General features: G+C 38.0%; 3 protein-coding genes across 4 annotated transcripts; 2 read left to right on the top strand and 1 right to left on the bottom strand.

Annotated features, from left to right (window-relative positions):
- Positions 1 to 4,085: 4,085 nt before the first annotated feature.
- LOC105191131 (E3 ubiquitin-protein ligase RNF34) lies at positions 4,086 to 7,715 on the top strand. 2 transcript variants are annotated; one of them, XM_011154314.3, is made up of 7 exons: positions 4,086 to 4,496; positions 4,624 to 4,706; positions 5,148 to 5,340; positions 5,758 to 5,869; positions 6,358 to 6,712; positions 6,913 to 7,093; positions 7,298 to 7,715. In XM_011154314.3, the coding sequence occupies exons 1-7, from the start codon at positions 4,481 to 4,483 to the stop codon at positions 7,471 to 7,473; spliced, it is 1,116 nt and encodes a 371-aa protein (XP_011152616.1). In that variant the 5' UTR covers positions 4,086 to 4,480; the 3' UTR covers positions 7,474 to 7,715. The 2 variants fall into 2 exon arrangements, with proteins under 2 accessions (XP_011152616.1, XP_011152617.1); XM_011154315.3 differs by having other exon boundaries at positions 4,089 to 4,465.
- Positions 7,716 to 8,927: 1,212 nt separating this feature from the next.
- On the top strand, positions 8,928 to 10,533 carry Vps25 (vacuolar protein sorting 25). The gene is made up of 4 exons (XM_011154313.3): positions 8,928 to 9,135; positions 9,442 to 9,587; positions 9,722 to 9,940; positions 10,085 to 10,533. Exons 1-4 carry the CDS (start codon positions 9,071 to 9,073, stop codon positions 10,195 to 10,197), a joined length of 543 nt encoding a protein of 180 aa, XP_011152615.1. The 5' UTR covers positions 8,928 to 9,070; the 3' UTR covers positions 10,198 to 10,533.
- A 548-nt stretch (positions 10,534 to 11,081) lies between these two features.
- Positions 11,082 to 13,072, bottom strand: Cks30A (Cyclin-dependent kinase subunit 30A). The gene is made up of 3 exons (XM_011154312.3): positions 12,809 to 13,072; positions 11,865 to 11,992; positions 11,082 to 11,793 (listed from the first exon to the last, which is right to left on the bottom strand). The coding sequence occupies exons 1-3, from the start codon at positions 12,862 to 12,864 to the stop codon at positions 11,744 to 11,746; spliced, it is 234 nt and encodes a 77-aa protein (XP_011152614.1). The 5' UTR covers positions 12,865 to 13,072; the 3' UTR covers positions 11,082 to 11,743.
- Positions 13,073 to 13,112: the final 40 nt, after the last annotated feature.

The following is a 13,112-nucleotide window of genomic DNA, read 5'->3' as shown; positions in this document are numbered from 1 at the left end:
ATTCTACAGCCTTTTATGGAAATAAGTTTTGGAAATAAAAGAAAAGTAGCCAAACGGTATAGGCATTTATGCGTATGAATATATTTTACACGGACAATTGAATATTGTGGAATAATTGTTAAATAATTCTGCGGCCCGCTTGAAAAATGAAAATAAAGCAGCTGATGACGGTTTTCGCGTTTGTAGACATAAATATCTCTTATTCAAATGAACATCAAAGGAGAATCATTCGGTATTTTAAATCTCGTATGTAATGCAGGCTATCGATCAAGTAATCCCCTGATTGTTTCGAGCAATGTATTTTATTCAACGTCACAAACACATACATGCAAGAATCTATTTGCAATTTGCATTGACTCGAACGATATTTTTTAGTTCCACATCCGTCATGCAGAATATTGTTTCTCATTTCATTTTGACTCACCGAAACGACTTGCAGTCAGAGCCGGCCACGTTCCGCTTCAACTCTGTAACAAAAAATTCACATTCGCTCATCAGATCAGACCAACGAGTGCGGGACCAACGATTAAAAGAGTAGTTTACCCTCTGCGATCGTAACTCAAGTCGAGCCGGAAGTTATATCCCAGCTCTGGATCGCCAAGGGTCAAACAGAAGACTATAGTAAGTAAACTTGTAAACTTACCTTCAAGCCGACTCTGCTTGGCCCGAACCGGATCCTCCGGTGCGGCATCCGCGTTCGCCGGATTGCTGTTGCTTTCCGCAACAACTGAAACAGAAAAATAATTTTCCCGGTTGATAACCTGCGGTAGAGAGAGAATATCTTTGATCGGGACGAATCGAAAATACGGAAATATTTTGATACGGAATTTTTATCTTTATATATTTTTGTTCCAACATTGAAAATTTAAATGGGACTTGAAGCTTTCAAGAGAGCTGATGAGAAACAAGTTACAAAGGCAAAGATCGTAAAGGGTTGAACACAACAGATGTGTAGGAAACTTGTAAACTTACCTTCCGACCGACTCTGCTTGGCCCGAACCGGATCCTCCGGTACGGCATCCGCGTCTGCCGGATTGTTGTTGCTTTCCGCAATAACTGAAACAGAAAAATAGTTTTCCCAGTCAGATAATCTGCGGTAGAGAGAGAATATCTTTGATCGAGACGAATCGAAAATACGGAAATATTCTAATATGGGATTTTTATCTCAATATTTTTGTTCCAACATTGAAAATTTAAATGAGACGAAGTTTTCAAGAGAGTTGACGAGGAACAAATTGCAGAGGCAAAGATTGTAAAGAGTTGAACACAGATGTGTAGGAAACTTGTAAACTTTACCTTCCGGCCGACCCTGCTGTGCTCGAACCGGATCCTCCGGTGCGGCATCCGCGTCCGCCGGACTTGCTTCCCGCAACGTCTGGAACAAAAATGCAGCGTTCTTGGTTGGTAAGCTGCGGTAGAGAAGGAATGTTTGGTCGGGAAGAGTGGAGAATATTCGCTACGATTTCTTTTCTATCATTGACATTGAAGAAAGTCTAGATAGGAGCTCTTGAAAGAGCTGACGAAAAAAAATGACAACAAGAAGCGGAGACAACAGTTGTGTGCTCTCGGAAATACTCTTTTACGAATGGACATTTAAATTTAGATTTCGCAACGAAAGTAAACAGACTTGAAAGAAGCGCTGAGCGAAAACAAAAATGGTCGCAGTCTAAGAAGAAGGTATGAGGTTGAATATTCTACACAAGACCCGGTAATACTCTCATACAGTTGGGAATTATTCAGAATGTTTGATCGAGAACATGAAGAATTAGAGATCCGAGCGTTCATGATGGACCGTTACCCGTCTCTGTCTGGATCAATATCTTTTGTATACAACAACGCAACAAATAGATAGACAGACAGAGATTGACGAGAGTAATTGCAAATTCATAAAGTGATGATTACTAGCCGGATGATGACGGATTGTGAATGCCGAGCGCGAAATTCCGACTTCTTATTCCCGGAAAATTCGTCAAACGTCCGCTCTTGTTATCGGAGACCTCCCGCATAATAAATGATTCCACATACCTGGAAACGTGACCGGTATCGCTGCCGGCGTCCTGCTTCCCGGCTGCTGGAGTCCATCGGATTTCACTCGCTCACGCTTCTAATGCCGATACTCGCGATTCGACCGTGCGGTTCAATCAACGCGATGCCGACGGATTGAGTATCTCGAGGAACGATAAGATACATTTCTTTCAATTCAACACGAGACGGAAGTGACGAGCGTGTCGCGCGCACAGCTGCTGTTGATGGAATGAGGTCAAGTACGCGAGGCGCGCGAGTATTAATACGAAGGGCGAAAAGTGTCGTCGCTCGCGAGCCGATCAACACAATCGGCCCGCGATGTAAACATTGCGGGCCCGCTCGGCGGGCGGCGGTTGAAGCAAAACCGAAAGTTTTGCCCTCGGGCAAGTCTCTTCTTTTCGCTCGAAGGTTCCGGAACGACGAGGGGGAATGCGAGGAGGCCTTTCTGGCTGTACGCGACATTGATGCACTCTATTTATTGATTACTGAAAATCAAGAAAATTACTCTGTCGAAGCATCGGACATTCTCAGTTAGCTTTATGTTAATTAAAGAGGAATGTGTACGATTCGAAAATGTCTTGGCAACTAATTGTACAGAGTGTCAAGCTTGTTGTGACGCCGTTTTCGGAGAATAATTAAAGGTCATGGTAGCGTTAAAAAATAGAATTTCATCCCATGCGAATTTTGTCTCGTTCTTATTTGATGTTAGATTATCCGCTCCGGACAATAACTCTTCTACTTTTCATCTAATATTCAATGATGATAAATACACATTTAATTGCATCCGTTCGGCCTTTTCTATTTCGAAAATAAAAAAAATATATACCAGGGTGAGATTTCACCCATGACAACATCAACGTGATTTTCTTTGATGCTTTTTTCAAAAGTTCAGATATTTCGTCGACTCGCGGGATATTTATAATCGGAGTCTCGTCGCGTTAATTAACACATTAACAACGATCCTCCGAGCGGATCGAATGCTCACCGACGGCCACTGTCAGTGCGCCACGAGCGAATGTCCGGAGCGGGCAGGATGCTGAATTTGGAAACGGGACGCGGGCAACGATACGTCATGCGTCTCCAGATGTGTCAAATCGTTTATTATACAGGAGACTTTGATACGGCAACATGTATTCGAAGATTTAATATTTAATACGTATTTTTATTTTTCCTGTTCCTCCCCTCCACCCCCCCCCTCGTTCTTTTTAGATCTTCAGGCATAGAGATGGTATGGAGATGGCAACTGTGGTTGCAGCACGGACATAAACCGCCTGAAAGTGGATGTCGGATGTAGCACGGACTTCCGCCACATGCAGATTTCATCACCGAGACCTGAAAGTGGATGTAACCTCTCGAAATGGATGCAGATGGCGTCCTTTCCCAGTGCGGAAAGTCGGTGTCACGCAGAAAATGCTGTGTTGGCCGCTCTCAGGTTTCTCTCTGTTGTAATACAATAATAATAATATTATAATATTTATTGTAATACTTACTTATTTGCATCCATAACACACCGAAATACGAAATACTAACGAAGAGCCGTTAGGCCGGTTGTATAGAGGACGTGGCACGCCAAGCGGAAGTTGGATAAGGAACACTGCGGTAGCCATTCAGCACCTTGCTTGCACGGAAATAGAGAAATTATGAACACGCGACATTCGGGACGTTGATTGGCTACAGCATTTTGGCGACACATAGGCCGTGTTCCAAAATTCACTGGCAGTACTGAAAATAGTTTGTGTCACGTAAACTATAACTTTTTCACGCTGGCAGTGAATTTTGGAACACGGCCTTAATCTGGATGGAACAAATCCCGTGTTTGATCTCTCTTTTGGTATCGAGAAATTCTAAGCTTAAAGAAATTCACTGCTTAGAATTTGTTCGCGCAAGTTTTGCTGTCTGAGTTAATCATACCACTTTTAAAAAGATTTCAATTACTTGGTGACTTTTTTTGTATAGTTTTTTTTAAGTCCTTCAAGATCGTGAAAATTATAGAATGTTAAGAAGAAAAGGAATAAACGATTGGCCACTTCCATTTACCATTCAAACTCACTGAAGTATCAATACTTCTCACAAGTCCCAGTCTTCAATGCTAGCGCAATGTACAGTGTCTTTGAGACTGCGTGCAATTACAATACATTATGAGACGGGCTTAATAACGGCAGGAGACGTATCGTTAAAGACACAAAGTTCCCGCAGACGGCAGAATTCGATCACATGTCACAGTAGTCGGCGCGCTATGACGCCCGTGACGCCTGAGACATATCGCGGTCTCCTGATTCGCATGATAATTAAAGACGTGTTATCACACACGTTGGGAGAAGAGACGACGGTATATCACGGCGATACGACATCGGCCCCCATCATCGGCACTTTTTGTTTTCTCCCGATTCGGCTCGGCCATACTGCACCGATAATAATACTATGATATCGATTTAAAAAGGTTACAACCTCTGTTATGTCGCCTCTACGACGTGCGTGTAGTATTCATCTTATCATAATTTACGTAGAATCGTACGGTGTGACATTTGTCCCGTTCGCGTAGCGCTGATTAACATTCTCCCAAATGGCCTCGCGTATCTCACGAAAATCACTTTTCAGACCGACGAACGAGCGGAGTCAGCAATTCCAGTAAGATGGCTTGCGAGGCATGTAGTACGAAGTTCAATTTGTTTAAGAGGAAAGTGAGTACTTGGGTCTTTCTCGGAAAAGTTAGCGCTCCTTCAGCGGTCGATGATCGGCGAATGATCTCGCTGTCTCGATAGCGATTCGACAAATCGCACGACGACGATGAGTTGCGTGTATCTCTTGAATGATGGAATTTCTTAATAAACGGAAATATCATCGGGATATTCTAATGATTTTTCATCTCAGCCACAAAGTAACTTACAATCAGAGATCATGCGCTAATGTATTCACGGTTTTTATTATGTTCACTGTTTAGAGAAGTAACTAGATAACGTGAAGAATTGAATTTCTACTTCCAAGCTACCTCTAGACACTCTGAATTAACCTCTCTTGAGGAATCCTGGACCTCTGCTTCAGCTCAACTTGGGCTGTAATTTCTTTTTCACTTTATCAAGGAACGATAATTACATGACACATGTGTATTTTATATTATTTAGAAACAATGTATGGACTGTCTGAGGTACTTTTGCTCTGAATGCGTGATTAAACGGCTGGACAAAGTGTTTGCCTGCGACAGTTGTAGTATACTGTCGAGGCGGCCCCTCGTAAGGAACCAAATTAGACAAATGCGTTCTAGAGATTTACGGCAATATCTTGTGGCGAAGAAAGTTTCCATCAAAGGATGCGTTGGTACGTGCACTGACATATCACCAATTAATATTTTGTTACACAATAACATGTCCTTGTGGGAAATATTAATCCTATAGAATTTATAAAATTTTATTTTTGTAATATAAATTAGGCAATCAGAAAGTAAAGAACATGGAAAGATATCTCGTTGCGAATTTAATGTAAGAACACCAAATATTCTATTATAGTATTAAATGTTACTATCCACATATTATCTAGTGTATCATAATCTGAACAATTGTTATACATCTTTAATTGTTTGTTCATATTATATCTCAAATCCAAATGAGTAAGCACATTTGATAAAATAACACATATTACAGTGTAATAACGAAGACATGTCTCAGTCCCACTGAAGAAAATACTAATCATATATCGCAATGAGAAAGATTTGACAAGACTAGTCTTTGATTTCAGAGAAAGAAGATTTGGTGCATGTACTAATGCTTTTTGCTAATGGAACTGACCCTTGTTTGAGTACGGACTGTTGTACAAACGTCAGCTCGCAAAATGCTACCAGGGAATCATTGTACGTTTTATTTTACGTAATAAAAGCGTGTATAAATATAAATATTTTCAAAGTTTCCAAAAAGATGTGGTGAAATGATAATTAGTATTGAATAATTTTAAAAAGATAATCTGATAAGCAAAGAGTATAATAATATGCAGGGTGACTATTCTCAATAGTCTAGGCCAATACTTCCAAAGATGGGATAATTGTATCGACGAGGTAAATTGTAGGGAAAAAGGCAAAATAGTTCATACACAAATATGTGTCCTAAGATCTACCATTACTGACTCACCGAGTTTTGAAAAAATTAAAAAGATCAAAATTTTCCACTGTTTCTAACCACTTTATTTTTAATGACTTGACAAACAATCAGCCTGTTGATGTCGACAAACAATGGCCTTAAAACAAATAAAGAGTTAAAGAGAATCAATATTGTAAAATAATTATATGTAAAATATACAGCAGAGGGAATGTGTTGTTTTAAGACACTGTAATTTTCTTAACAGATCCAGGGTCGGCGTCTCTGTAAACAGGCCAGAGGATATGCCAAATGTTAGTGCCGAAAGTGAGGTAACACGCGATGATGCGCAAGCAGGAACAGAACCCACAGCAAGTGAAGACATCGAGATCGCAGAAGAAGTAACCGAAAGTGATAGCAGTCCGGTAATAAGTGTACCACTTAGTACTGACGATAATGAATCGCCTAGCGAGGATCCGAGAAATAATAACGTTGAGATAGAGGAAGTATTTGAATGCGATAGCAGTGCGACCGACGCACCGGAGCCGGTCATTACCGAGCAGGATGAAGTTTCGGAAACGCCAAACAGAGTACAATCAGATATGGTCACAGAAATTCCTACGGTATGAGAATTGATAACCAATGTATATATATCTCTGTGAAATGTATAATTAAATTTATTTTATTGTATGTACATGTGCATGTACATACATATCTTTTTTCAAGTTGATAGTTTCGGTTAAACAAACGAGATTGAATTGGTACATACCCTTTGTGCACTCTATGTATGTATTCATACAACATCCCTATCTTCCTTTGACAGTGGCCGGATAAAGTGCAATTATCAGATATAAAGGAAGCGTCGGAACTAGAGTATCTAAATATTAAACAATTAAAAAGTCTGTTGAGTATAAACCGTGTAGATTATAAAGGCTGTGTAGAGAGGCAAGAGCTACTTAACAGAGTGTCGAGATTGTGGCACGAATATAAGCAATCTAGAAAGGGTAAGATAAAATAAGCTTTATATTATAGATCGTAATTGTGATAGTGTTTATTCAAGTGTTCGTAATTTTTAATATGTAATTTCTATATGTAACATGATGTCCCATCATGACATGACATACAAGATACTTGATAATTAGCCGATTCATCGTCTTCAATTGCTGTTTTATATCCGCGATTATTAATTATTGGGTAAATTATTGCAGATGTGGAAGGATTGAGTGAAGAAGAGATATGTAAAATTTGCTGGGACGCGCCGATCGAGTGTGTGATCTTGGAATGCGGTCATATGGCTTGCTGTATCAATTGCGGTAAACAAATGTCCGAATGTCCGATATGCAAGCAGTACGTCGTCCGCGTCGTACGATTCTTCAAAGCCTGACGAGTGAACGGTTAGAACAAAATGGAGATGGCTAAATGTAATTTTAAACTAGGACAGAATCGGGCATGCTTTCATTTGTTATCGTCACCAAGATTAATATCTCAGATTTTTCCTAACGGGTAGATCGATTTTAAAATGTGCGTTTTTAAAGGTAAACAGTGTTGGAAGGTGTCAGGAAGTGGAGTCGTGAGTGATAAAATTTCTGTACAAACGATAAATTTATCGACAAAGATAACTTTATCGATAAGAGATAACTGATTATAAATGCAAGTCCTATGAGAAATGACAAATTCCGACTTTATGAATTTCGGGTGATTGTTCTGCAGGATTTCTCACCATTTCAGATATAATCCCAGATTTTTTCCGGGCACAGAATATTTATTTTTAAATAAACGTCACTCCCGTACACCGTGCTCTGTATATTAATTAAGTTATATATTGTAATAAATTTTTGAAATATCAATGATGAATATAAGATTTTTTTATATCACGGTGTTGTATAATTTTTTTCTCTTATACTTTTACCTCCTGTGTGTGATCTCACTCGTATGAAGTATATTTCCAGATAGATAAATTATTCTTATGAATACACTACGAATTTTATAATATAAAGTTGTATTCGCACAAATGTTACTAACAGTCGGGCGATCGTTGCTGATCAAGTAACATAATATTTAAGTAATTGTAAAGCAGGTGTATATAATCCAGTCAAGATTATTTGCTACACAACCAATACTTAATGTTTCGTTTTTCCCTTCCAGGAAACGAAATAATATAATTTTGTATGTATATTTTTTTGCAATTTTCCGCGAAATGGAATACGCAAGATTGAAAACATTTTCGTACGTGATAAATTGTTCCATATTCTCTATATCAAGGCCGCTGACGCTGCGATCATGCGATGATAGATGAAATGCTGATCTAACCTACTATGACTCAAGATAGGTATATTGTTCATGCTATTTATGAAAGTGAAGATGTTGATCAGTACATTTTGCCACCTTGAGAACTGTTGTTACATCTCTTGCCCAATGTGTCATGATTTATTATCGTAATAACAGGACCAAAATTACATGAGAAAGATGTTCAAAAATCTAGATACCTTTAAAGCAGCAATTTTGCAACTTGCTTGAGGTGCCAATAAAAGAAACGAACGATTCGTTTTGAGTATTATCGTGGACTTTACAAAGATTATGTACTTGATTCTATAAATCACCAAATGTGATCATCATTATTCATCCATACTGATACAAAATATAGCATATCGCGATTGAGTGAACCTTGTAACCCTTTTGCAATTGGAGCTTATAAAAAAAAGAACCAACAATTTTTTTTCTTTTTTAACTTTCTTCCCAATCTTTCCTTTAAAAATGAACACATTACGAGAAATCAATTACTACATGGTCTCTTATTGTAACACATTGTCCAACATTCTATATCTAAGCGTTAAATGCTTAATCTTTAAACACATTGAACGGCAATTCTATTATTCTGCGTTTTGTGTGTGTGTGTGTGTGTGTGTGTGTGTGAAGTATGTGAAGTATGTGAAGTGTGTGACCGTCGTCAGTCGCACGTGTGACCTCTGTCCCAGTGACAGATGCGCGTTGTAACAATGGCAGAAATTGACTGGCCCTGGCAATATAGTTTTCCACCGTTTTTTACGTAAGTATCATTTCAGCGGACAGAAATATCCGTGTAACAAAATCGTGATAAAATTTCATCTCGAAAAAAAAAGAGAAAGATAGAGAAAACAAAATACTTCATTACCACATGCAACATTATAAACGCGTCTCGATGCGGTCTGCGTTTCGTCCGTGTTTGGAATTAGGTTAAAAATTAAGCGAAAAAAAGTAAGGGCTTGTCGCGTTTTTTCATAAATATGAAAATGTAACGACAATATGAATTCGAGAAGTATTTAAGAGTAGGGAATACTCATAAAGTTTATATTGTATATTATTATTATTATAGACTTCAACCTCACGCGGATACCCGGTCCAAGCAAATTGCAGCTTGGAGGAGCCTGGTGCTCGAGTATTATCGCACCACGAAGCAGGCCGTCATAGACGTGCGGGAGGTAGACACAAATCCTGTGTTCAATAACACTGCCATCAATCGTATCCTTTTTACCCATTATATCGAATTTACTCACTGTGTATCTGGAACATTTATGTATTTATGCAATATATATTGTGATTGTCTGACCAATCCACAAATGTCACAAATACCTTGACTGCGCTTGGCCAAACAGGAAAACTACCATCAGAGACAATCTTACTGATATTGGAGGAATTGAGAAAATCAGGTAATGCCACCCCATTGGACAAGACCAAACAGAGGTGGTTGGTTTATTGGCATACTTTGGAAGAATGGGGTGATATAATGTACAACTGGGCACAGGAGAATGGTTTTATCGGATCGGTATGCACATTGTTTGAATTGACACAAGGAGAAGATACTTCTGAGCAAGGTACATTATACAATCTTAAGATATAAGCCATTGAATAGAGTCAAATTGAGTCTTCCCTATCAATTTTGTTCGTGTATTTGTTGTGTTGTCATTATAAACTATTATTGTCATTATAATAATTACTGAAAATTGTTTTGTATTCAGAATTTCATGGTCTTGACACAGAAGTATTAATCAGATCACTCAGGACGCTGGAGGCTGCAAAGAAAGCTGAGCTCATCTTATTCGATGATAATCAAGGTGTTAAATTTTTCTAGTCCCTATAAATTACACAATGTAATCTACAATTATCAATATCTGCTCTCCATAGTGAGAGACAAAGGAGGAATTGCAAGATTTTTCATGAATTAAATCGATTATATCTCTATAGTTAAATGCAAACATTTATTTAATATATTAGTAATACATATTTTTCCGTTTTCATAAATAAACAAACCAAAATCGCTTATTAACGCTAAGCACGTATGATGTTCAAATGCGATGATAAATTACATTGTGATAGAAGATTTCGAGCATACAAACTTAATACGTTGAGATATGTGAATCGTATACAATACATAACATTGCTCGAAGCAGAAAAACATAGAAACAAGTGGAGGCTGAGTATACAACGCGTATAAAGTCAAGATCTTAAGATGTACAGGTAACAGAATAAGTCAGGAAATTTAAACTTCGTACTGCCTTGGTACACATTTACTGTTACAATCAATATTGGCAATAGGCGTTAATCTCATGATTGCTGCGCCGATTGTTTGATATCCACAGTTCAAAATTGAATTTACCAAAAATTATGATTTGCTTCCAATATTTTTTTAATCAGTCATTGTCCTGTTATGTCACACCTATAGACGCGATCTAGTTAGGACGGTCAAACGTTCCCTTTTCTTTTGTTACTATTGTTTGATTTTTAAGTCAATAATCATTAAACGATTGATAAATCGTTTAATTATTTATTAATTTATAATTAATAAATTATTAATTTATAATTAACAAATCGTTTAATGATGACTAACAAAGGGCTTCAATGTAAAAATTTAAGCAGCATTTTCGGGACTGTATAAAAATATATGAGAAAATGTATATTTATACAAATACATATATATTTATATATATATATATATATATATATATATATATTACATTAATACTGTTGTCAGACTCAAGAGACGATTATTTTAAATACCTTAATATAATCCAAATTCTTAAGAATATAAAGTTGCTGTAAGGCACTGCAATCACAAGAGAACAAGGATACCACTCTCCTTGATACAATAGTCTAAATATTACGTCGCCCTATAACTGCAACTTTAAAAAATAACTAATTATTATTTATTTACCAATTATTACTTTCCTCTTAATATTTTCACTTTCATTCAATGTTGTGAAGTTTATTGAAAGTTCCAAGGCGAAAAATTGAAAAACGAAAAAGAATATTTAATGACAATGAAATTAAAAACTAAGTCACTATAGACATATATACAGCATACTTGCTTGACATTTTCTTGCAAACGGCAAAGCAAAGTAAAACAGATGACAGATACCATGACCAGATTGTACACTACCTTGCGGAATTGTATAGAAATACTTCATGTGACAAATTAATAAAGAGTAAATTTCCAATTTATAAAGAGTAAATATTGTGTTTAAAACATAAATTATATTATTAGATTGACAGAGAAACCAAGAATGAGGGCAAAAAAGAAAAAAAGGCTACATGGTTTACAATCACAAATGAGTCCCGCTATGAATGTAAACATGATGACTGTGTTATTTACAAATTGACATAGTAATTCTGCATCCAGCTTATTTCTCTTCCTGTGTTATCTTTCTCTTGAATAGGAGAATATGAGGCTCTGAAAAGATTAATTATTTAGTTAAGAGTAGATATGCTAGGATATGCAAGAAAATATAATTGATTGCATACCAGGTTCATGAATCATGTAATGCACCCATCCTTGACTCTGTTGCACTCCGATAGCCCTCCATTCTTGTTCGGACAGCAGATGAGTTCTCGGTACTAGTTTCACCAGCTCTTTTGGCAAGACAACATGCCTGCACGAAATAATTCCAATCTCAATAATTTGGAGATTTATAAATTTGCAAAATAAATTCTTATTAATTTGATCAAGTCGCAATTATCTTGATGAAGAATTCATTGTTCAGTTAATATCGTGCAAAAGCACAAGAGAATCTTTGAAATTTTTATTATAAAATGGAAATTATTTTTCACTTGACTCTTTCTTACGACACAATATTTATTTACGTGTTGTACAACATTATCCTCTGTACAACACAATCATTGGAAATATTTTACAAGCGCAAACACAGCTAAGATGCGTTACATTTCGCGAGAGAACATTCAATGAGATTTCTATTTTTTTATACCCTCCCAGAACAATTCACGAATCGCGGTATTAAGGTCAAGGTTAGACGAGATCGTCGGTCGGATCCATTTAAACAAAATAACGGATCTGAGGAACCGGTTAAGAATGGAGGATGAGTCAATAAACAAGAGCAAAATAACAGCACAGATCGTGCCACGGGCCGGCCTTTTAAATCGCATGCTCAACGTGCCGCCGACGAGAGAGAGAGAGAGAGGGATGGGGAGGGAGGGATGGAGGGAGGGGGGAGAGAGAGAGAGAGAGAGAAACAAAGAATTCGGGATAATGCGACGAGAATGAATTGGATGCATTATGAAAACACGCCGAGCAACTTTGACATTTAGAGAGAGACACGAGTGCGTAGAATTTCGCCAAGGTCGGCTATCGGAAAAAAACACATAAATCGTTCGACCGATCGGCGTAGGCCTCGAAGGATAACGAACCCAAGTGTGACTTTACAACTCTCTACACGATTCGCTTCACCCACCTGTACTCGTACTGATCGTCGTAGTACTTGTCCGAGTAGTAGATGTTGTGCGGCATCTTGTTCTTCGTCTGCGCGAGAGACGGTAGGTACGTGAATGTCCAACAGTCGCGTACTTCACCGGGAATAAGTATGCGCCGAGAATTTTCGAAAAGCCACCCGCGATGGCGTGCGTACGCTGTCGGATTTGAAAGTTTAACGGATGTGCTTGCCTGACGAAGACGAAGTGGAGGGGAAGTAGCGTTTGTGTGTCCGAGTCGTTGAGCGTCCGAGGGAAATCGACCGGCTTTTTCGTATTGTTTCACGA

The sequence above is a fragment of the Harpegnathos saltator genome, unplaced genomic scaffold (assembly GCF_003227715.2).
Source record: "Harpegnathos saltator strain DR-91 unplaced genomic scaffold, Hsal_v8.6 scaffold53, whole genome shotgun sequence".
In the NCBI taxonomy this organism is placed as follows: Eukaryota; Metazoa; Arthropoda; class Insecta; order Hymenoptera; family Formicidae; genus Harpegnathos; species Harpegnathos saltator.
Note: the sequence above shows the minus strand (reverse complement) of the source record. Positions and strands in the feature narration are given on the sequence as shown.

Excerpts from the sequence above, each read along its gene's own strand:
- LOC105191131 (XM_011154314.3), top strand. Across the intron at positions 4,707-5,147 it reads TCAATTTGTTTAAGAGGAAA|AAACAATGTATGGACTGTCT; the intron begins GTGAGTACTTGG and ends TATATTATTTAG. Across the intron at positions 5,341-5,757 it reads TTCCATCAAAGGATGCGTTG|AGAAAGAAGATTTGGTGCAT; the intron begins GTACGTGCACTG and ends CTTTGATTTCAG.
- Vps25 (XM_011154313.3), top strand. The coding sequence starts at position 9,071 with ATGCGCGTTGTAACAATGGCAGAAATTGACTGGCCCTGGCAATATAGT. Across the intron at positions 9,136-9,441 it reads AGTTTTCCACCGTTTTTTAC|ACTTCAACCTCACGCGGATA; the intron begins GTAAGTATCATT and ends TTATTATTATAG. Across the intron at positions 9,941-10,084 it reads AGAAGATACTTCTGAGCAAG|AATTTCATGGTCTTGACACA; the intron begins GTACATTATACA and ends TTTTGTATTCAG.
- Cks30A (XM_011154312.3), bottom strand. The coding sequence starts at position 12,864 with ATGCCGCACAACATCTACTACTCGGACAAGTACTACGACGATCAGTAC. Across the intron at positions 11,993-12,808 it reads GACGATCAGTACGAGTACAG|GCATGTTGTCTTGCCAAAAG; the intron begins GTGGGTGAAGCG and ends TATTTCGTGCAG. Across the intron at positions 11,794-11,864 it reads TTACATGATTCATGAACCTG|AGCCTCATATTCTCCTATTC; the intron begins GTATGCAATCAA and ends TAATCTTTTCAG.